Below are 22,707 nucleotides of genomic sequence, written 5' to 3' on the forward strand. Positions count from 1 at the left end.
TTAAATGACGCTGATGGCGTGTAGGAACATTCACTGATAACCATACATCCAGGGGCGATTTTAGGATCTGGGGTGGGTTTCCCGATAACGAACGATCTTAGAAAGTTACGAACAACTTTAAGAACGACGTAACTTTAAGAACGCCAAATTTACGAGTGTTTCCCAAAAGCCTTCGTAGTCTCCAAATTTACGAACGAGTTCTAAGTAGTTCTTAGTTGACTCCGCCTCTGCAGCTGCACTGGAAAATCTCCGCTAGTCGAAAACCGAACCACCGATTTACATAAATTTTTTCATAATTACGCCGCAAAAGCATCATTGGCAAAATGACAATCATAAAAACTAACAACTAATAAGTGTTGACATTTCAAGTATAAGGAAAAAATGAGTAGAACATATTATTACCTTTGCAATTGTGACCGATCGTTGGCTTTTATCAAGGCTATAAATAGGGCACACAATTAACCTTTCACACGTTATTCAAAACCCTGGCAAACAAGCAGAGAAAATGAAACTTTCTGTCGAGTGAACTGAGCCAAAAACAAAAGTATAGTCTACTGTTTTCAATAGCTCGAGGAAGTTCATCAAATTCAGAAAAAAACAAAAAAAAACTGTAGTCAAGTCTAAAATAAGGGGGCAGGACTCAGAAAGGAGAGGGCTAAGACTGGTGGAGGTCAAATGTCCACAAGTGCCTTCACTGATGAGGAGGAGAAGGCACTGGGGATAATGGGCCCCACAGCTACTGAAAGGACACCAGGGGATTTGATACAAGCTTCATAGTGGATACCCACTGTCAGCTAGTATATATATATATATATATATATATATATATATATATATATATATTTTTTTTTTTTAAACTATATATATATATATTTTTAAAATATAAATATATTTTAAACTATATATATATATATATATATATATATATATATATATATATATCTTTTTGCTGCATGGCGAAGCAATACTTTAGTAACAGCATGCACACATTTATGTCAGCTTTGCTTAGTCCGTGGGCATCACCAACAGTCTGCAGAACAGTCTGTGGCATAAAATCGGAGGGCGGTCAGTAACTGCGTCGTGGAGCTAAGGGCAAAATTCTGTATTCAGGCGAACTACATGGCTTCGTGGATTACGTCGTCTTCTTAAATTATGTCTTCTATTCAAAGCCAGTACTCTGAAGAGCTGCTATGTTCATCACACAAGCACAATTGCTAGCCTTAATCCAAGTTACTTATATGTGCTACCGATTAATCAATCCATTTTATTGGTTAAGTTAAAACAAGCTTAACAGGCCAACTTGTATCCATTTATTTGCAAAGAATACATTAATTTTGAGTCTGAAACGCTGTTGACTGCACGATGACGAACGGAGAGACTTAATTAAATATTGGGAAGATATAAACTAATGCTAAATAATTCAAAGTAGTACATTTGATTTCTGTTGACACATTGTGGTATATGCGATGTAAATACTTCAAAAGAAAATAGGCTACTAGGCTAATTATAAACATAAACGCAAAGGTAGTAATGCCGTGATTAAAACCCGCGCGAGTGAAATTAGCGCCTCTATCATTTTTGAAGTAGAACTGCACGAGAGCTTCGAGTTAAGAAGTACTTAGTGAGTTACGAATGGGTCCGGAGATTCTTAACTTACGAACGACTCTAAGAACGACGTAAGTTACGAAGAGTTTCGGGAAACACTCGTAAATTTAAGAATATTCGTAAGTACGAGGTTACGAAGTACTTAGAGTTACGAACGTTTCGGGAAACCCACCCCTGGTCTTTAGGGGTGCCCAGCCCCCAGTGCTCACAGAGGCACAATACCAAAGTATTGCGCAGGTGCAGAGCAAGGTTTTTGCATAATATAATATTTAAAAAGCCAGGGGGTGCTGAGCAACTTCCCAGCTAACAAAAAAACGTCCCGAGGACGTCCCGCGAACCAACACTGCGAACGTCCTCTGGACGTTTTTTTGTAGGGTCGCCAAAATGTTTCAGGGGACGTTCAGTGGACGTTACAAAGGACGTTTGTAGGACCACCTGGAAACATCCAGAGGACAATGAGCGGACGTTTAAGGAACGTCCTTTAAACGTCTCTTATGTGTTAAATTGTTTAGGTCTACTTCTTATGTTACTTCTAAAACAACTTAGATTTTATTGATTTAGTAAATCCGGGTATTGCATATGGAATAAAAATGAACACACAAGAAGTGATAGGCTGTAAACAAGTTATTATTTTTTATTTGAAATGCGAAAAAAGTGTCTCGTGTGCGCATTTTGAATGCCATTTCAAGCCTCCTTTTCACACGTTTCTTGGGGTGAAGCCTAAAATAGACAGATACACGTTTGTTAACATTTAATTTTGTGACCTCTAGTTATAATAAAGCGTTCGATAAATGAAGTAATTTGAACGTTTTGCTTGAAGAACATCAGCTACTCAAATCAATGCTAACCCAGCTAGGTAGCTATAGTTGGCATTAACTTGTTAATGTGGCTAGCTACTTATAGCGAATGCTATCGTCAGCTGTTATCTGTGGCTGAGACCATCAAAATCAGTTAACGTTACTTACTATTGAAGTCTTAATGCAGTGATTCATATAACTTTATCATTTGGTAGCGTAGCGTAGTGATAATTTAGCTCTAGCCATGACCATATAGAAATAATGTCCAGCCACAGATGGGCATCCGTTTTTGGTACAACTGTTTGATTTTGCTGATCGGGTTTTATGATTATCCAGAGGGGTTAGCTGAGGGTTTATTAAAATCACCTCATACATTAGCCGCAACTCAGAAGATAAATTTACTAAGATATGTATTTACTAGCTAACCATATTTTAATCAAATGTAGGTGACTCACCTTGAATTTAAAATAACGGCTTCTGTCAGAATATTCATGTTAGCTAACGTTCCTACGTCGCGAGAAGACGGCTCGTGCGTTTATGTTCCCGCTTGCTAATCCTCTAGTGAGTAAAACTCTAAATCAGCTGACTGCCTTTCACGCACGCACCATGACAACGGTCGCGGGACCACGTCCGGACGTTCTCAAACGTTCTCTAAATGTAACAAAAATAACGTTATTTCAACGACTATACGGGGACGTCACCGAACGTCCTGTGAATGTATCTTTGGGAACGTTCCGCCAGGACTTCGAGGGGACCTGCTGGGAACGTCCGTTATGGCCTAGGAACGTCCTATCGCGAACGTTATAAAAAACCTCTAATAAGAACGTCCGCGAACGTCCCCGGGACGTTCACTGTTTGCTGGGTTCACGGTGGTGCTCTAGCACCACTAAAAATACCCTAGCCTCGCCCCTGCATACATCTATAATAATAAACCCTTTAAATTTAGTGCTGTCGTTAACGGTCTACCATTCACGTACCCTCCTATAATCTTAATTCGACGTTATCGCTAAACAGTATTCTGAACTAGTAATATAGAGCTGTCTAGCTGGATGTCGGCTAGTATTTCACTCAACATAATTTTTAAACAAAAGTTATGAACCATCTTCATTTCAACAAATGGCGATTCGGAGCTCGTCGGGATGATTTTAAGCGAGTGGCCGATACGCAGAGTCACCCAAGAGTCTTTAGATGTCTGTCAGCAGAGGCAGGCGGCGTTTCTGGACAACGGAGACCACAGTCACGCAGCACTGGTCACACTAAGTGCCACGATTATGTGGCAGCTGCCACAAGGTGCCATTTCTGGGTGTCACAGTGGTCACTTTCGTGCTGCTTACATGCTACTTACACGCCAAACAGGGACCGCACTCTTACAGGAAATTTAGCAGAAAGACGCGCCTCTTAATGACCTCTGATATGTTTTGTGATTGGCCAGATGCAGTTCGATTAGCTCTGAGTTTGTTTGCTCATCCTACGTATCCCGGATGAACCGCATTTCAACCTGAACCTGAATTTCAACCCGAACCTGAATTTCGACCCGAACCTGAATTACGACCCGAACCTGAATTTCGACCCGAACCTGAATTACGACCCGAACCTGAATTTTGACTCGAACCTGAATTGCGACCCGAACCTGAATTGCGACCCGAACCTGAATTTCAACCTGAACCTGAATTTTAACTCGAATTTTTGCATACCTGCGAGGATTTTACAGACTGTTTTTTCAAGTAATAATGATTTCAGGTTCAGGTTCTGGTGACACTATAATAGCTCCATAAATAACTCTCCCGAAAATTTAAGACTGCTCCAGAAGACTCATAAGTCGTTAAGAGTTGCCACTAGGGGGCTGAGATGGCACTGAGAAGACAGAGACGCGTGCGAACCTTCATTTTAGGTACACATTTCAATTTTATAGATATATAAATATGCACACAAATATGCACAATGCACGAATATGCACAATAATTAGGCATTAAGATAAGCATGGGTTAAATTTTTTTTCTTTTTTTCGTGCAAGAGTGTAATATTCATGCTGCGATTTTCATACTTTAATTTTAAGATTTGACTTGAGTGAGTCCTCTGCCAGACTTCCTTCAGACGCTCACTTTTCCTCCGGCCATTCATGACTGGTGGTGTTTGGAAGCGCTGTCAGAGAGGGAGGGGCAGATGGAGAATCTGCGCTCAAGCCAGCAGGGTCGGGAGCACGAGCTTTAATACTGACAGATGCAATTATTTTATTAGCATCACAGTGTTTGTGTGCAATGTAAAAACATTGTCTTTGAGATATACTTTAGAATTTTATTAATGCAGGATCCATTCCACATATCACCACAGTGTCTTCCCCCATGATACGCTGCACCACCTCACAAACTGCGCTAAGAGGCTTGCCCGGTGGTCCTCCGCCTGAATGTGATTCAGTTAGAATGTATGCAGTATCCAAAATAAATCAGAGAAAACATATGAATAACAAAAGAAAGAAGGAAACAATTTTTTTATAAAGATTATTTATTAACTACGTAAATACGCTGTGTTATTTTACAAAAATCATGACTGCAACATTATTAAGTTAAATGTGAAGGTATTTCAACATTTTCTGAATTTTATCTTGACATTTCTCAGGAAATATTCTTGAACATGAAATCCGATCCAGTGATTGGTTCTTGCAGGGAGTTTTGAAACGACGTCATCCAGGATCAGCTTTGCGGTACAGCCAGGTGTCGTAAATCAGCTCTGAGACTGACACTTACGAATTGCTCCTACACTTCGCTTAAAGTGAGACTGAGAGGCTTGATAACTAACTTTTAGTCTCAACTTTTAACTAAGAATTATTTTAGACATAAGTCAATTCTTAGCAGCATTCTTAGGAGTAATTCTAAGAAGTTTGATAAATACGGGCCCTGATTTCCCTCTGTCTGCCACGCCCGTGCCGTTATCGTCCTCAGCTGTGTCTTGTTAGTTCCATGTTCTTATAGTCCAGTGCAGGGGCGATTTTAGGATCTGGGCCCGTATTTATCAAACTTCTTAGAATTACTCCTAAGAATGCTGCTAAGAATTGACTTATGTCTAAAATAATTCAAATACGCGATGCCAACGGACACGGTAGGAAAATTCGACAAGGTAGGAAAATTCGACAGACTAGTTTATAAATACTCGCTGCCAGCTGATACGGTAGGAAAATTCGACAAAGTAGGAAAATCAGACAGAACACCGTTCCAGAATAACAAGTGAGAAGTATTTAAAAATGTCTAAAGTCATAATGGCTCTTCTAATGTTTTTATTCAGTTCTTTTGTGTAAGAGCGGCATATACTTCTGTTTAAAGAGCTTCTCCGTGCAGTTTCCGCCTTCTTTTGGCAGATCTGACTGATTGACAGATGCTCTGCCCTTTACCCACGCCCACCGGGGCTCCGGCCTGCAGCATTACCCTTCTCCATTTTTCTGTTTCGATGGTAGCCCTAATCACGGCAGCCTATAAGCAATCTAAAGTTTCTTCGTATAACTGTAGTGGATGGACATTTCTGCCAACATTTTGTAAATGCTCGTAATATTATAATAATAATCATAATTATCATATTTGCGAAACGTTTGGATGGATAAACGGAGGTTGAGAGCTCTCGTACTGCTGGGTTACACACTCTGGGGTAGGAAAGGTTTAATTCAGCCAGATCTTAAAACCATAGTTTCCATATTGTCTCCTTTCTAGTTACAGTGTAAAACCTTACTAATTTATCACAGCGTAAAACTACCTGTTTCATTACCCACTTTATCTTTCAGTGTTTTCTGCTTCAGAGTCAATACCTACCTAATGTTTTTTTTTACCTCTCAGTGAAAAAACTTACTAGTTTACACTGAAAACCGTAGTACATGTGTCACTGTAAATGTAACTGCTGAAACAACCTTCTTGTCTGGGTTGTTTTGTGATGTCCTACAGTCTGGTGATTAATGTGGAGCAATTCTGCTGTTCTGTCTCCCTGATGAAATAAACAGATTTTTGTGAAGTGTAAATTGTTGAGGGGGGGGGGGGTGGTTGCGGCTGAGGGGGTGACTCTTTGAATTCCGGGAGATTATATGTGACTTGCGGGCATCAGGGAGCCACTACCGAATTGCGGGAGACTCCCGCAGCTTCAGGGAGACTTGGGATGTCTGGATTAGCGATAGATGAAACGTTGATGCGTAGATAACCGTTATGCTAAGAAGTTTGTGTGTGTGTGTGTGTGTGTTTAAATAGCAGTCTATGTAATCAGTGCCTGCCCACACAGATCACTGGGTTTTAGGACCATTATGTGCTTCAGCCTGTGCAGTTCATGCTGGGCCAGACCGTGATGTGGAGGCAGTAGTTTCTGGCCTGACAGAAATATTTGTCCTGATTATGGTGGTTTCCTGATGTGGGGGAAGGACATGGGAGTGGTTTTCCTGGTATTGAGCAAAGGTCTTTGCTGCAACATGTATTGTTTATCTTTCTCTCCCTGGCATTGTAGCTGCATCACACTCAGATGGGTTTAACATTGATGTAACAAAGCCAGAGGTGTTTGTGGGGACTGGAGAAGATGTTTTTGGTTACAGAGTTCTACAGTATCAGTCTGACCTGAAGAAACAGTGAGTAGATGTTCAGTAAAGAAATTAGCTGTTTGTTATTGTAATTCATCATTAATTTGACCAAGAAAAACTGGTTAAATGCTGACTGTTTCTCAGGGTCATCATTACAGTTAATTGTTAAAATGCTTGACTGTTTCATAGGGTCATAGTTAGTGCTCCATTAAGAGGAGACCAAAGACAATCAGGAGCAGTTTACACCTGCTTACACGAGACAAAAGAATGCAACCTGCTGTACCAACAAGGTACACACACTCATACACACACACATGCACTCACATACATACATACACACACATTCTCTCAAACTCACATACACACACTCCTACACACTCACACATGCACTTTCACACACTCACACACACACCCTCTCTCTCTCTCTCTCCAAACTCTCTAAAACATTAACCAACCCCAAAACACAACACAAACAGCAGCCAAGCTGTGGTGCTATACAGTGAACAAATTACTATACAAGTTTTGACACGAAAGCAATGGTACACAAGTGCAAATACACAAGAATATCAGCAAAAACAGTCAATCTACAAGTAACTAATTCAGTGGTGAAACATGCAAAGAACCAAGCGAATGGCATCCACGATGATCCTTTATGGGAGCTGCTTCTGTAAATGCATCAGGGAGCAAAAGATGTGAACACGTGGGAGGCACAGGGACTGGAGCAAGGTGAAACCAGACACGAAACACACACACACACACACACACACACAACAAAATGTCAATGCACACATTCACATAGTTTCTACATTCCCCTCACACACTGCATTAGATTGAATAGTTGCATAGTTGAATAATCAGATCAGTCTATTCAGACTTTTACTGGTTCACAGATTCAAATGACACCAAGTTCTTTGGGATGTCCTTGGCAGTGAAGACGATGCCCCCTGCAGGCCTGATTGTGAGTTTAGAGCATCATAAATGGTTAAAAACAGGTTTATTATCTGCACACTTCATAAAGACCAAAGGTGCAGATGTTATAGAACTCAGTGCTCTTCATGTTAGCACTGCTGAAACATGGATTAACCCTGATCCCCTGCACGGCTGAAACATGGATTTACCCTGATCCCCTGCACTGCTGAAACATGGATTAATCCTGATCCCCTGCACTGCTGAAACATGGATTAATCCTGATCCCCTGCACTGCTGAAATATGGATTAACCCTGATCCCCTGCCCTGACACAATCATGTAACCCTGGTTGTTGCTGGTAATTTGAAGGAGTAACATTTAGCTGTTTGTGGTGGTGTTTAGAGCTGCAGTCCGAGTGTCACTCATGAATGTGATGGAAACTCGTATCTGAACAGCATCTGCTACGAGTTCAACAGCACACTGGACACTGTAAGCAACAGCAGAGTTGCTTTCCAAGGTACCCACTCTTCCTCTCTCAATCTCTCCTGTTCTGTATGTAACCTTCATGACAGAACATATCAGGGTTTCATCTTGTGAATTTAATTCAGCTGAATTCAGCTTATTAACTTAATACGGTGTCACAAGAAGTCCAGATAGATTTTCTAACAACCTGCTTACTGGATCATGTACTGGACAGCCACCCTAACCCAGACCCGGCGAGTATCGGTGAAACTCGGGGGTGTTACGTGGCGATATTCAGACGTGATTTTGCCGCGAGGATTTTTATGATTAGAGAAACCCAAATGCTTAACCACAAAAATCAAAGAATTAAGACCTCTGCCAAAAGGACCGTGGGAAAAGCACTGAACCAATAAACCACCATGAAACGAGGCACGGGGAAAAAATCGGGGAGAAAACAAAACATTGCGGAATACTCAATGCGGGGAAAACGAACTGAGGATTAAGATAACCCTAACCCTAGACAGGGGAAGTAGTGGTGAGTAACATAAAACCCTTCCCAAAATAACTAACCAAACTCTGGACAGACAACGCATGTCCAGCGCCGCAGGAGTGACAACACTCAAATGACAGCGAGAGAGAAAACGTGGTGATGATGCACTGGACAAATGTTGCTGATAAAAAGAGGCTTACTGCGCGAGCACAACAAAACCACTTAGCAGTGAGACCCTGCAGCTGTCTTCCTTAAGTAGGGAGTAAGAGATAAATCTGTAGCAAATCTTGAGAGCGTGAAGGACCCGATTTGAGAACTTGTAAAACAAAATTTGTACGTGTATTTTAAATTTGAGAACTTGTAAACTAAAAGTTGCACTTGTATTTTTAATTTGAGAACCTGTACAGACCCTCCAGAAAGTTGCGATGTTGCGATTTGCAACTTCAACGCAACTTCAAGCAAACACCGCGAATTCAGGGCGGTGTTGCAACTTCAGCCAATCACCGCAACTTTCCCGCAAATTTGACCAATCACTGATGTCGTCTTGATGTGACGTCGACAAACTCCCGCCTTACTTCCGTATATACATTCAAGAGGAGCAGACTGAAAGCAGCATGAGCGACGAAAATAACGGCAAAAAGATCGGGAAAAGCAGTATCCCGGTACACTACATGAAAGCGGGGATAAACTGTCCAGATCCGACCCGCGAATTGATTATCTATGGCCCCCTGGATGATATTTAATTACTATTAGAACCGGCCCGCAGGCCACAGCCGCCCGATGGTGTTTTGCACGCATAAACACTACATTCCCCACAATGCAACAGTAGCCCGCGAAGTCACTGCAGCGCACGCAAGCGGCGAGGGTCTGAGATAAAGTTTAAACTTTAAACTGAGATAAAGTTTAAAGTCAGAGATAAAGTTTATTCATCTCTGATCCATATCTATGAGTTACTAGTTCGCTCTGACGCCAACCACTGGCGATCGATCTCGATATAATACTTAATTTGTGTCCATTTTACAGGCCGCCCGGTAACAACTTATGTTCGCTAACCCCCCCCCCCCCCCCCCCCCCCCGTCAACAATTAATGTTCGCCACGCCCTCCAGGTTCAAATCTCACTCCAAGCGATCTTGAAAAGTTGCCAACCTTGAATAAATAGGTAAATAGATAATTAAAATGGACTACTAAATAGAGGAAACCATACAACATTTACTCCCTATTGTAATGTACTCACAAAAAAGCCGCAACTTCCATCGCAATTTTTTTGAAAAACACCCGCAACATCAAACATTTTAGCCCGCAACAATCACAAAAAAGGCCCGCGAAATCCTGGTGGGACTGCCTGTAAACTAAAAGTTGCACTTGTATTTTTTATTTGAGAACTTGTAAACTAAAAGTTGCACTTGTAGTTTTGATGTGAGAACTTGTAGAATATGTCACGTTGCGTTCCCCGAACCCTCCCTTTTGGGCGTGTGTTTACATTGTCTGCATCTACTCATCTGCGTCTGTGGATCTCTGTGGGTGCGGTTACATCTTGTGCTGATCCGTCTCAGCTGCGGCTCGTCTCGTCATCACGTGGGGTTTATGCAGTTTGTCTATTTAATGTGTGTTCGCTCAGTGTCCTGTGCTCGTCATTGTTGGAGTTTACATCTTTAAGTGTCACAGTTAAACGTGCGCATCCGCGCTGGTATTAATAAACGTGCGTCAGTGGACAGCCAGAGTGGATTCGTGCCTCGTCCTTCCAGCCGCACTCACCGTCACAGAACGACGAGCTGTCAAGATGCCAGGCTATGCCACCCGGGCAAAGAAGGGGAAGAGACCCAGCAGGCACCACCACGCCTCTTCCCCTGCCCAGCACCGCGGAGCCCGAGTATGCCCCGAGCTGATGGAACAGGACCCTGTATGCGCGCTCATGTTGCGGCAAGCTTGGGAAGCATCCAGCGCGGAGAGAGCGGACTATTACCGTGAGTCCGCGGTGCGGATCTGGAAGGACAGACACCCCTCTCCTTCCCGAGACCTCTCGTCCCTGAGGGTCGGCTCCCTTGAACTCTGCTCCATGGAGAAGACCCCTGAGAGCGAGTTAGAGGGGGAGGAATAAGAGGGCGAGGAGGAAGAGGAGACTGAGGACTATTCCCCCCTCTGTATGCTCCGCACCCACCGAGTACTATGGTGAGGGCGAGGAGAAAGAAGAGGGTGAGGAGGATGAAGATCAGGCTCCCTTGGTTTGTTCCGCCCCCACCATAGACTACGGTGAGGATGAAGGGAAAGAAGAGGAAGACTATCCACCCTCCATATGCTCCACCCCCACCGAGTACTACGGTGAGGGCGAAGAGGAAGACCATCCTCCCTCCGTATGCTCCGCCCCCACCGAGTACTACGGTGAGGGTGAGGAGGAAGAAGAACGTCCACCTTCCGTGTACTCGGTGAAAGCCGAGTGAAGGTGGACGGTCTTCTTCCTCCACCTTCCTCTTCCGGTCTTCCTTCAGCGAGCTTCTTACTGAGGATGAGGAGGAAGGGAGCTCGCTCTACTCGGAGTGCTCTGCCAAGAACGTGAGGGGGAGGAGGAAACCAGAGGAAGGCGTATCCCCCCGAGCACTCTGAGGGAAGTGCCATGAACTGCTCCAGGGGTGAGAGCCTGGAGGAGCCCATGAGCTGGAGCCTGGGCAGTGAGGAGGAGATGGAGGCCGAGGAAGATGCTTCTACTGCCAGGTCCGTAGGGCGAGCGCCAGGAGGAGGTGGAGTTTCCCAAGAGGGGTCGAGGAGAGAGGAGAGTGAGCGTCCTCAGACCCACTTTGCGGCGCGCCCCACAGGGGCTGCCAGAGAGACTGGCCGTGCGCCTAGCGAGAGGGCGGCGAAGGCGTCCACCGAGCGCGCTGCATCCAGCACATCTGCCAGCCACACCACACCCAACGGAGGGTATGCGGCAAGGGCAGGAGCAGGACCGCCTACGGCAGCGTCGGCAGCTCCAGGAGGGTTTCCCTTCCTGACAGCTCTCCTACAGGCGTGGAGCCTGGCTCCGTTTGTTTGTGTAAATGTCCCTGTGATTGTGTCTCTCCCGGTGTTTGTTCCCAATCCCCTTTTCCCTTTCGTACCTCTGTTCGTTAATGTTCCTGTTTGTTTTTGTTAACGTGCCTGTGTGTATGTCTAACGTGTTTTCCCCGGTCTTCCCAGGGAGGGTGTTCTAGGCTGGTCGTGGCGGACTCTCCACCGAGGGCAGTCATCTCCCAGAAGCAGGACTGAGCGCTTCGGATCCGCCCATCGATGTGGGTTCGGTGCACTTGGTCCTGTTGGCACCCCGGGACGGGTAGTGCCCTTGGTGGGGAAGTCTGTCACGTTGCGGTCCCCAAACCCTCCCTTTTGGGCGTGTGTTTACGTTGTCTGCGTCTACGCGTCTGCGTCTGTGGATCTCTGTGTCTCCGGTTACGTCTTGTGCTGATCCGTCTCACCTGTGGCTCATCTCGTCATCACGTGGGGTTTATGTGTTTTGTCTATTTAATGTGCGTTCGCGCAGTGTCCTGTGCTCGTCGTTGTTGGAGTCTACATGTTTACGTCTTTAAGTGTCACAGTTATGTACGGGTATGTCGTATATTCTGGGTTTTCAATATAACTGTGGGTCAATGACTCTAGCGACAACTTGGGTAGCTTTTTAAAACGAGGCCAACTTTATTGAACAACGCCGAGCTTAACCCGCCTCAGCACACCTGCCCCCCATCAACCCTTGCTTGTGGGCGGAGCCTCTAATAACACATAATACCACAAGGTAGACAGTCCGAACAGGAGAAATAAACAGACATGACGAATAACAACAAGGAGGACTCACAGACCAAGCAGGAACAAATGAAGATTGCGGGGGGAACAACGAAGCATAGAAAACAAAAAAAACGATACCGACATGGGAAATACAGTGACTATATATACATGGGACTAAACCAGACACAGGGGAAACCAGGGCAACTGACAAGCTGGGCAGGATCAAGGATCGGGGAACAACAGATTCGAGGGACAGAGACACCGGAGTGACAGCTAGGAAAGAGGGGGGGCTTAGCCCTACGTGACAGCAGTCTTACATGCCTCCCAGAGTTCATCAAAATTCTTTGGTTTTGTCTTCCAAGCTTCCTCTTTCATTCTACCCCAAACATGCTCAATGATGTTCATGTCTGGAGCACCTTCATCTTCTTCGCCTTGAGGAACTTTGATGTAGAGATGGATGTATGAGATGGAGCACCATCCTGCTGCAAAATTTGACCCCTTTTATGTCTGGGAATGTAAGATGTAGCTAATACTTCTTGATATTTTAGGCTATTGATATTGCCTTCCACCTTGCAAATGTTTTGCACACCCCCATACTGAATGTAACCCCAGAACATGATCTTTCCACCACCAAACTTGACTGTTATCTGGGTGAATCTTGGATCTCCTGCAGTATTTGTGGCGGCTGTGGTGCAATTCAACTGAAGATTCATCTGAGAAATCCACCTTCTGCCACTTTTCCAGTGTCCATCCGTTTAGCAGGCTGTGGGCCTTGGCAAATGCCACACGGTTTTTTACCTGCCTTTTGTTTAGTGCTGGCTTCTGGGCACTGATTCGACCATGGAGGCCATTTCGAGACAGAATCCTACAAACTGTTCTATTTGACAGGGACTTGAGGTGACCAGGCCTGGTGGAGCTCTGCTGCAGTGGAAGAGGGACTGGCTTTGGATTTTCTAACCAACAAACGTTCCTCCCGAGCAGTTGTCTTGTGAGGTCTGCTGGACCTGGGCTTGTCAAAAACATCTCCAGTCTCTTCAAATCTTTTTTTAATTCTTTGTACTTGACGCTGAGACACATACAAAGCTCCTTCCTGTGGAGGCAGGCGTGACAACTCTGGAGTTGTCTTTACAAGTGGGACATATCAGTGGTGTAAACTCAGTGGGACATTTCAGTGATATCATTATATTTTGACATGTAATTTGATATAAACTCAGCTTGTAGAATTGGTCTAATGTGTTAGCCTACTTCAGAAAGCTGCTGCATATGATAGTATCCCCAGATCATTTAAGTGCTTTCTGTGTGAATGATGAATATTGTGTTTAGAGGTTTGAAATGTTTACCTATGTCTAAAGCAACATATATACAGTCCAGTTATAACTAGTAATCTGATCTAATTTCCAATCATTTGTTTGCAGAGTGCAAAAAAGGGGTGATGAACCTCGTCTTCCTGTTTGATGGTTCCAGTAGTATGACGAGTGAAGACTTCAAGGCAAATAAGGAGTTTATATCGGATGTCATGACAAACCATAAAAATTCATCCATTCAGGTCAACACACTCTGAAAAATTTACTACTAAATTGCATTTATTTTCAGATATTCTTGATAATGGTAATTTATTTCTAATTGATTGTTCCTTATCACAATGATCAGATAATAATGGTAAATCTTTAAAACACTAATGCATTTGTTTTTCAATAAATATTGATTTTTCCTCTGTAAACTGTGATTTTGTAATGTGAGGGGGAGGCAGGATGTCGAGATGTGAGAATGCTCTTTAAACACTTTTATTTAATGCAAAGAGCAGCGCATGTACCAAATAACACGTAATACACACAGTGGACACAAACAAAGATGAGCAACAAGCACATAAACACACATTAAATACCTTAACTTACCTTAACTACAACTAAGAACCAGCAACACACATTAAATACCTTAACTTACCTTAACATAACTAAGAACCAGCAATACACATTAAATACCTTAACTATAACTAAGAACCAACAACACACATTAAATATCTTAACCAGCCTTAACATAACTAAGAACCATCAACACACATTAAATACCTTAACTTACCTTAACTATAACTAAGAACCAGCAACACACATTAAATACCTTAACTTACCTTAACTATAACTAAGAACCAGCAACACACATTAAATACCTTAACTTGCCTTAACATAACTAAGAACCATCTACACACATTAAATACCTTAACTTACATTAACATAACTAAGAACCAGCAACACACATTAAATACCTTAACTTACCTTAACTATAACTAAGAACCAGCAACACACATTAAATACCTTAACTTGCCTTAACATAACTAAGAACCATCAACACACATTAAATACCTTAACTTACATTAACATAACTAAGAACCAGCAACACACATTAAATGTCACGTTGTGGGGGGGCCCCGTACCGGTCGCCCCCGGTTACAGCGGCAGCGGTCCTGTTTTTGGTCACGTGATGTTCGTCCCTCAGGTGGGCGGGACCCGTGATCCGTCTCACCTGAGGGTCGTTTGTTCGTCTATATACGTCTTGTCTTTGTACCAGTTGACTGCTGGTTATTATTTCCTTCATTTGGAACCATGCACGGGCTTTTGGTTTGCACACTTACTATTAAACCATCCTCTTTCCCTGAGACTTGGCGTGATCGCTTCCTTTTTGAGTTGCTCACCCTGCCCGTCACAGAATAATCAGCCACCCTTCGGAAGCCGCCAGTCTCCTTTGCTTTCTCCTTCGTTCGTGGTCATGTCTCGTGGTAAGTGTTTGTCTACGTGCTATGTGTTTGTCGTGTATTGTCTGAGAGAGTGTTGAGTCTGTCCCCACTCGTCCCGCCGTGTTTAAATGTTTGTGTTTAAACCCGTAAGTCACACGGCGGTGACTAGAGCTGGGGACCGGTAGACTCCGCTCTCGCCCAGCGAAACTACCGGTGCCTCACATTGCGCACGTCCGTTGTCCGTTATCATCTGTATGTGTGTGTGTGTGTGTATGTACGTTGTAGTGTTTTGTTTTAATAACGACGCGGACGTGAGCGAGTGTGTGAGTGTGCCGTGGTGTGTGTGTTTCGCTGGTGGTGTTCGTGTGTGTATGTAGTCGGGTCCACCGGTGCGTGCCGCGCGCTAGAACGCGTGAGACACATCTCTGCTCCTTTCGCCTCGCTCACCCGATATCCCGCGGTGACGGGGGTGAGCGACTGCGAGCCAGAGGGACGCGTCGCTGTGGGCGTGGCGCGCAAGCCGCTCGCGCATAGCTCTCTCTCTCCAAAGATCTACGGATCCCGTGGTGAAAACGGTGAGAGAGAGAGCTGGAGTGGGCGCGTCACGCTCCGCAGAGCGCGCGCATCGGTGGGTCCTGTCCGTTTGTTTGTGTTCTGTCTTTGCGTGTTCGTTTTTGTCCTAGAGTGTAGCGTGCTTTGTTTTATGTAATTCCTCTCTTGCACCCCTCTTCACTGTGTGTGGGGAGGGGCCCATTAGAGGTCCCATGCCACTGGATGTGGCACGGAGGGCACCTTGGGTGCGTATATGTTAAATGTTGTGTCTGTGTTTTTTGTTTTGTTGTTCCCCGGAGGGGCTCCCCCTAAATATGTTTTTGGGGGGAGCTATGGGGTTCCTGAGCCACGACATGTGGCTCAGAAGGCACTGCTCCATCAGAAGACCTGACCGGTTGGGAGGGACCCCTGAGCAAAGAGGAGCCCCTGTACCCCTTTGTAGGCGGAGGATGCCTGGGGTGTGAGGACAGGGTGTCTCCTCATGCCAAGAAGGGGTCCCTTCCCCCCTGTGTAAAAGGGGGGTTAGTGGTCGGAGCAGTGCGCGTTTTGTGTTATGTGTTGTCTGTGTGTGTGTGATGTGTTGCAGGTCGCTCCTGGTGGTGGACTGCGGTACTCCCGGACCTAGTGGGGTCTCCAGGAGGAGACCCTCTCCTTCGAACTCGGGGTGACCAGCGTGTCCCTGTTGCGGATTGCCAGGGCCCTGGTCTCTGGCGCTCCTGGGTTGGGTGGAGAAGTCCACCTTGAGATGAGGGGCCCCGGGGAGGGGTTCACTCCCCAGGAGTCTGGGGTGACCCCTAGCGAAAGGGCAGGGGTCAGCTCCGAGCGAGGAGGTAGGTTCGCGAGGTGGTTGGTGGAAGCCGTGGCCGCACCCCAGTGTTGCGGCCTGCACACATCCACACCTGTGACGTGTGTTGGGCCATGTGCTCCTGGTCCGCACACAGCAGTGGGGCTTAAGCGGCCTAAGGCCGGTTAGGGCGCGAGGGCCCTGTGACCGACCGGGGCGTGGTTATCGTCTTGTTGACGGCCCGGTCGGTCCAGGGTCCCGCCCAGGAGGCGAGCTAACCTGTATGTGTTTTTATGTTTCAGCTCCATGACTGCAGGGAACGGGTCCCTGCCTTGTCTGCGTCCTGTGACGAGGAGCTTATGTGTTTTGTGTTTCAGCTCAGGACGGCAGGGAACGGGTCCCTGTCTTGTCTCCGCCCTCCCGCCCCTTTGTTGTGTTTTGTGTGCTGCCGCTGTAAGCCGCACATCCAGAGGGGAGTGCGGCTTTGTTGGGGGGGTCTGTCACGTTGTGGGGGGGCCCCCTACCGGTCGCCCCCGGTTACAGCGGCAGCGGTCCTGTTTTTGGTCACGTGATGTTCGTCCCTCAGGTGGGCGGGACCCGTGATCCGTCTCACCTGAGGGTCGTTTGTTCGTCTATATACGTCTTGTCTTTGTACCAGTTAACTGCTGGTTATTATTTCCTTCATTTGGAACCATGCACGGGCTTTTGGTTTGCACACTTACTATTAAACCATCCTCTTTCCCTGAGACTTGGCGTGATCGCTTCCTTTTTGAGTTGCTCACCCTGCCCGTCACATTACATACCTTAACTTACCTTAACATAACTAAGAACCAGCAACACACATTAAATACCTTAACTATAACTAAGAACCAACAACACACATTAAATACCTTAACTTACCTTAACATAACAAAGAACCAGCAACACACATTAAATACCTTAACTTACCTTAACATAACTAAGAACCAGCAACACACATTAAATACCTTAACATAACTAAGAACCAGCTACACACATTAAATACCTTAATTTACCTTAACTATAACTAAGAACCAGCTACACACATTAAATACCTTAACTTACCTTAACATAACTAAGAACCATCAACACACATTAAATACCTTAACATAACTAAGAAGCATCAACACACATTAAATACTTTAACTATAACTAAGAACCAGCAACACACATTAAATACCTTAACTTACCTTAACATAACTAAGAAGCATCAACACACATTAAATACCTTAACATAACTAAGAACCAGCTACACACATTAAATACCTTAATTTACCTTAACATAACTAAGAATCAGCAACACACATTAAATACCTTAACTTACCTTAACATAACTAAGAAGCATCAACACACATTAAATACCTTAACATAACTAAGAACCAGCTACACACATTAAATACCTTAATTTACCTTAACATAACTAAGAATCAGCAACACACATTAAATACCTTAACTTACCTTAACATAACTAAGAAGCATCAACACACATTAAATACCTTAACATAACTAAGAACCAGCTACACACATTAAATACCTTAACTTACCTTAACATAACTAAGAATCAGCAACACACATTAAATACCTTAACTTACCTTAACATAACTAAGAACCAGCAACACAACTTTGACAAATGACATTAAATGGATGAACCTGCGCACAGAAAACCATGTGAAGTAAATACAATAATGGACTAATTCTTACTAATTTGCAATCCTGAAATTGTGCCGAGCATTTAGTGTTTGTCAGACATTGTTATAAATTTTACTACTAACAATCATTAGTGATCACATTATTATTATTTTTATAGTTTATTACATCTACTCTGTAGTTGTTCCTGATAGACGTCTGTACATTCTACAGTAAATTGGTAGAGGTAACCCAGCACTGTGGTCATAAGTGCTATACAGTTGAAGCTGTACAGCATAAAATATGAACACAGATACACAAATTCCCAGATGTCATATGCCTTGTTTCAAAAAGGATATTCATGAAAAGGCCTCAGGAGACATGGCACAACAAAAGACAATTTACCAACATTTAGACAACGTCTAAGTAACTCTTTGAAAAAGGAGTGTTATATTAATAAATACAACTATAATGTAGATATATCTAATAAAGTGATGTTATATTAATAAGTACAACTATAAAGCAGATGTATCTAATAAAGTGATGTTATTGTGACGTTCGGACGCAGCCAAGGACGAGACACAGAATCCTCGGGTTGCGGAGCAAACGTAACTTTAATTGACAGGTATTGCGCAATCGCGCACGAGCAACACGGAGCAAGCACACACACAACGTGTAGACTTAGACAACGACGAGCACAGGACACTGTGCGAGCGCACATTAAATAGACAAACCACATTAGCCCCACGTGATCACAAGACGATTCACAGGTGAGACTTATTAATCACAATACAAAACCCTAACCACGAATATCCACAGACGCAGACAAAGCACGTAGACAACGTTGACACACGCCCAAAAGGGAGGGGCCGGGGTCCTCAACGTGACAGACGCCCCCTCCAAGGGCACTACCCGTCCCGGGGTGCCAACAGGACCGAGTGCCCCGAACCCACGACGAAGGGCGGATCCGACGCGCTCAGTCCTGCGTCTGGGAGGTGACTGCCCTTGGCGAAGCGTCCGCTACGAATCGCCTAGCACACCCTCCCTGGGAAGACGGGGGAAAAGACGTTAGACACACCAAACGGAACATTCACAAACACACACACAGGCACGCTTACACATAGTGGCACAAGAGGGAAAAACGGGTTAGGCACACACACGGGAAGACTAACAAACACTGGAACACACACACACGACATGGGCGCCAGGCTGCGCGCCAGGAGGAGAGCGAGTAGGGGAGAGAGATCCGGTGCTGCTGGTGCTGCGTTGGGCAATCCCCCTCCTGCCTTCGCTGCGAACCCTCCGCTGGGCGCAGCGCGGCGGGCGGACGCGTTAGGTGCAGCGCGGCGGGCGGACGCGTCAGGTGCAGCGTGGCTGGCGGGCTTGCCAGGCGCAGCGCGAGAGAGCTCCTCCTCGCCCTCCAGGACCCCTTCCATGGACTCAGCCGGGCTCTCACCCCGGGAATAGTCCATGGGGCTGGCCCTGGAAGGTCCGGAGGACGCGGTCTTCCCAGGAGTGCACCTCCCTTTTACAGTTCCCACGGAGGAGGGAAGGCTCTCCTCCTCGTCCTCCGTATAGGGGTCGCTCTCATACACCCCTGAACCCATGGACAGGGAATAGTCCTCCGCCCCGTAGTCCACAGTGGACCTGTCATCCTCCGAAGGAGGGTACTGGTCCCGCTCCTCCTCCTCCTCCTGCACCGTGGGAGAGAGACCCACAGGCGGAGGTAGGTAGTCCTCCTCCTCCGACCCTGACTCCTCCTCCTCTTCACCGTAGTCTACGGTGGTGTCCTCGTAGACGGAGGGAGGGTACTCCTCTTCCTCCTCCCCCTCCCCAACATAGTCCACGGTGGGAGCGGAGTAAATGGATGGAGGGTAATCCTCCTCCCCCTCGGACTCCTCCTCGGAGTCTTCCTCCCCGAATTCCGTCTCCGGGGTCGACTCCGTGACGCCGATCACGCTGGGACCCTTCTCCGGAGGCGAGAGAGCGCGGGATGGAGGGGAGTGTCGCTCCCTCCAAATCCGAACCGCGCCCTGGCGGAAGATCTCCGCCAGCTCGGGGTCTCTCTCCTCCATCTTCTGGGCTGTGACCAGCTGGAGGGCGCACACCGGGTCCGACATCAGCTCTTCCCGTGTCGGTGGGTTCTCCTCCTCTCCGAGCTCGCCCTCTGGTGGCGAAGCCTCAAAGAGCTCCGGGACGCTCACCCGTATGGGCGAGCCTTCCCGGGAAGGAGTGGGGTGCTTCTCCTCCCACACCCGCGCCGCTGTCCGGCGGTACTCCTCCGCCAACTCTGGTATGGAGGTTTCCCGTGCCGCGCACAGCAGGTACGAACACTCAGGGTCCTTCATCAGCTGCGCCAGAGTTGGCGGAGTTCTGCGGCGCGGGGGAGAGGAGGATGAGCGGTGGTGCCACTTGCTGGGGCGAAGTGCCTTCTTAGGCTGGGTGGCGTAGCCTGGCATCTCCTCTTGGTGTCTCAGACGGCTCGTCGTTCTGTGACGTTCGGGCGCAGCCAAGGGCGAGACACAGAATCCTCGGGTTGCGGAGCAAACGTAACTTTAATTGACAGGTATTGCGCAATCGCGCACGAGCAACACGGAGCAAGCACACACACACAACGTGTAGACTTAGACAACGACGAGCACAGGACACTGCGCGAGCGCACATTAAATAGACAAACCACATTAGCCCCACGTGATCACGAGACGATTCACAGGTGAGACTTATTAATCACAATGCAAAACCCTAACCACGAATATCCACAGACCCAGACAAAGCACGTAGACAACGTTGACACACGCCCAAAAGGGAGGGGCCGGGGTCCTCAACGTGACAAATATATTAATAAGTACAACTATAAAGCAGATGTATCTAATAAAGTGATGTTATATTAATAAGTACAACTATAATGTAGATATATCTAATAAAGTGATGTTATATTAATAAGTACAACTATAAAGCAGATGTATCTAATAAAGTGATGTTATATTAATAAGTACAACTATAATGTAGATATATCTAATAAAGTGATGTTATATTAATAAGTACAACTATAAAGCAGATGTATCTAATAAAGTGATGTTATATTAATAAGTACAACTATAATTTAGATATATCTAATAAAGTGATGTTATATTAATAAGTACAACTATAATGTAGATATATCTAATAAAGTGATGTTATATTAATAAGTACAACTATAATGTAGATATATATAATAAAGTGATGTTATATTAATAAGTACAACTATAAAGCAGATGTATCTAATAAAGTGATGTTATATTAATAAGTACAACTATAATTTAGATATATCTAATAAAGTGATGTTAGATTAATAAGTACAACTATAAAGTAAATTGTACAATCATATTATACTACTATAAACAAAGTGATGTTGTATGTGGAGTGTTGTGTTTCTGAATTTGGCTGCATGTTTGATGAATCCAAATGTCTTCTGTTTGCATTTAGTTTGCTGCAGCCCAGTTTTCTCTATTTACCCGGACAGTTTTCACATTTAAAGATTACGAGGATGGTACAGCTAAAAAAAATCTTCATGATGAGGAACATATGAAGGATATCACAAACACACACCATGCTATCGACCATGCACTGTGAGCAACCCAAGTTTCTCTTAATGTAGAAGTTGTTTGGTCAGACTGTGTAAATGTGAAACCTAGAACATAGACTGCTGGGTCATTCATTAATTATCTTTAATAAGGGTTTATTAAGGAGTCTGTTTATTTTCCAGACAATATCTATTTAATAATGTGACGTCAGGGGCGAATCCTGAGGCTACAAAAGCACTAGTCATCATTACTGATGGGAGCCCCAGTGATGCAGACTGGGGCAAATATTACAAAATTATAGAGAAATGTGAGGATCAAAGAATTCAACGTTATATCATAGGGGTGAGCTCACTTAAGAGGACCAACCATGTAATGCACACATTAATCCATCTATCCATCCGTTCATCCACCTTTCCACATCCACACAATCCACCTTTTACACATCCACACATCCACCTTTTACACATCCACACAATGATCCCCTGATACAGTCAAGATGTTTTTGATTGACAGGTTGGGGAATTGAATAAAGACCAGTTTGCCAAACTTGTCACACTTGCCTCAGAGCCCAAAAAAGAGAACACATTTAAGATTGAAAACTATAAAGGACTAAAGGGACTTTTGTTTAACTTGCAAAACAAGATCTACATCATAGAAGGTATTATTTAAAACCTAATTCAACTTTTAAGTATTAGGAACTTTAAGAATATCCTAATTCAAATCTAATAAATCATGCCATGTTTTTCTGGGTTCAGGAGAGCAGAGAGGCGTTAGCAGGAGCTGGAGCAAGGAGTTGTCTCAAAGCGGATTCAGCGCAGCCTACCATGAAGTACTTTAACATCACAAACTGCCTGAGAAATCAATCAACCATTCTGTT

At 45.0% G+C, this 22,707-nt stretch overlaps 1 protein-coding gene across 7 annotated transcripts in view; it reads left to right on the plus strand.

Moving 5' to 3' along the window:
* Positions 1-22,707, plus strand: part of LOC143484147 (integrin alpha-M-like) — a 49,320-nt gene that overhangs the window by 1,374 nt on the left and 25,239 nt on the right. Inside the window, exons 1-10 of one of the 7 annotated variants that reach the window (XM_076982708.1) lie at positions 5,817-6,038; positions 6,876-6,993; positions 7,135-7,235; positions 7,836-7,903; positions 8,256-8,370; positions 13,972-14,102; positions 21,733-21,875; positions 22,013-22,172; positions 22,344-22,488; positions 22,586-22,659. In XM_076982708.1, coding sequence (XP_076838823.1) covers positions 5,987-6,038; positions 6,876-6,993; positions 7,135-7,235; positions 7,836-7,903; positions 8,256-8,370; positions 13,972-14,102; positions 21,733-21,875; positions 22,013-22,172; positions 22,344-22,488; positions 22,586-22,659 — 1,107 coding nt within the window. In that variant the 5' untranslated portion in view covers positions 5,817-5,986. Of the gene's footprint in view, positions 1-5,816; positions 6,039-6,875; positions 6,994-7,134; positions 7,236-7,565; positions 7,672-7,835; positions 7,904-8,255; positions 8,371-13,971; positions 14,103-19,134; positions 19,263-21,732; positions 21,876-22,012; positions 22,173-22,343; positions 22,489-22,585; positions 22,660-22,707 lie in introns of those variants that run through there. The other 6 variants (XM_076982707.1, XM_076982709.1, XM_076982710.1 and 3 more) reach the window with 6 other exon arrangements.

The sequence above is a fragment of the Brachyhypopomus gauderio genome, chromosome 20, assembly GCF_052324685.1.
Source record: "Brachyhypopomus gauderio isolate BG-103 chromosome 20, BGAUD_0.2, whole genome shotgun sequence".
Classification (NCBI taxonomy): Eukaryota; Metazoa; Chordata; class Actinopteri; order Gymnotiformes; family Hypopomidae; genus Brachyhypopomus; species Brachyhypopomus gauderio.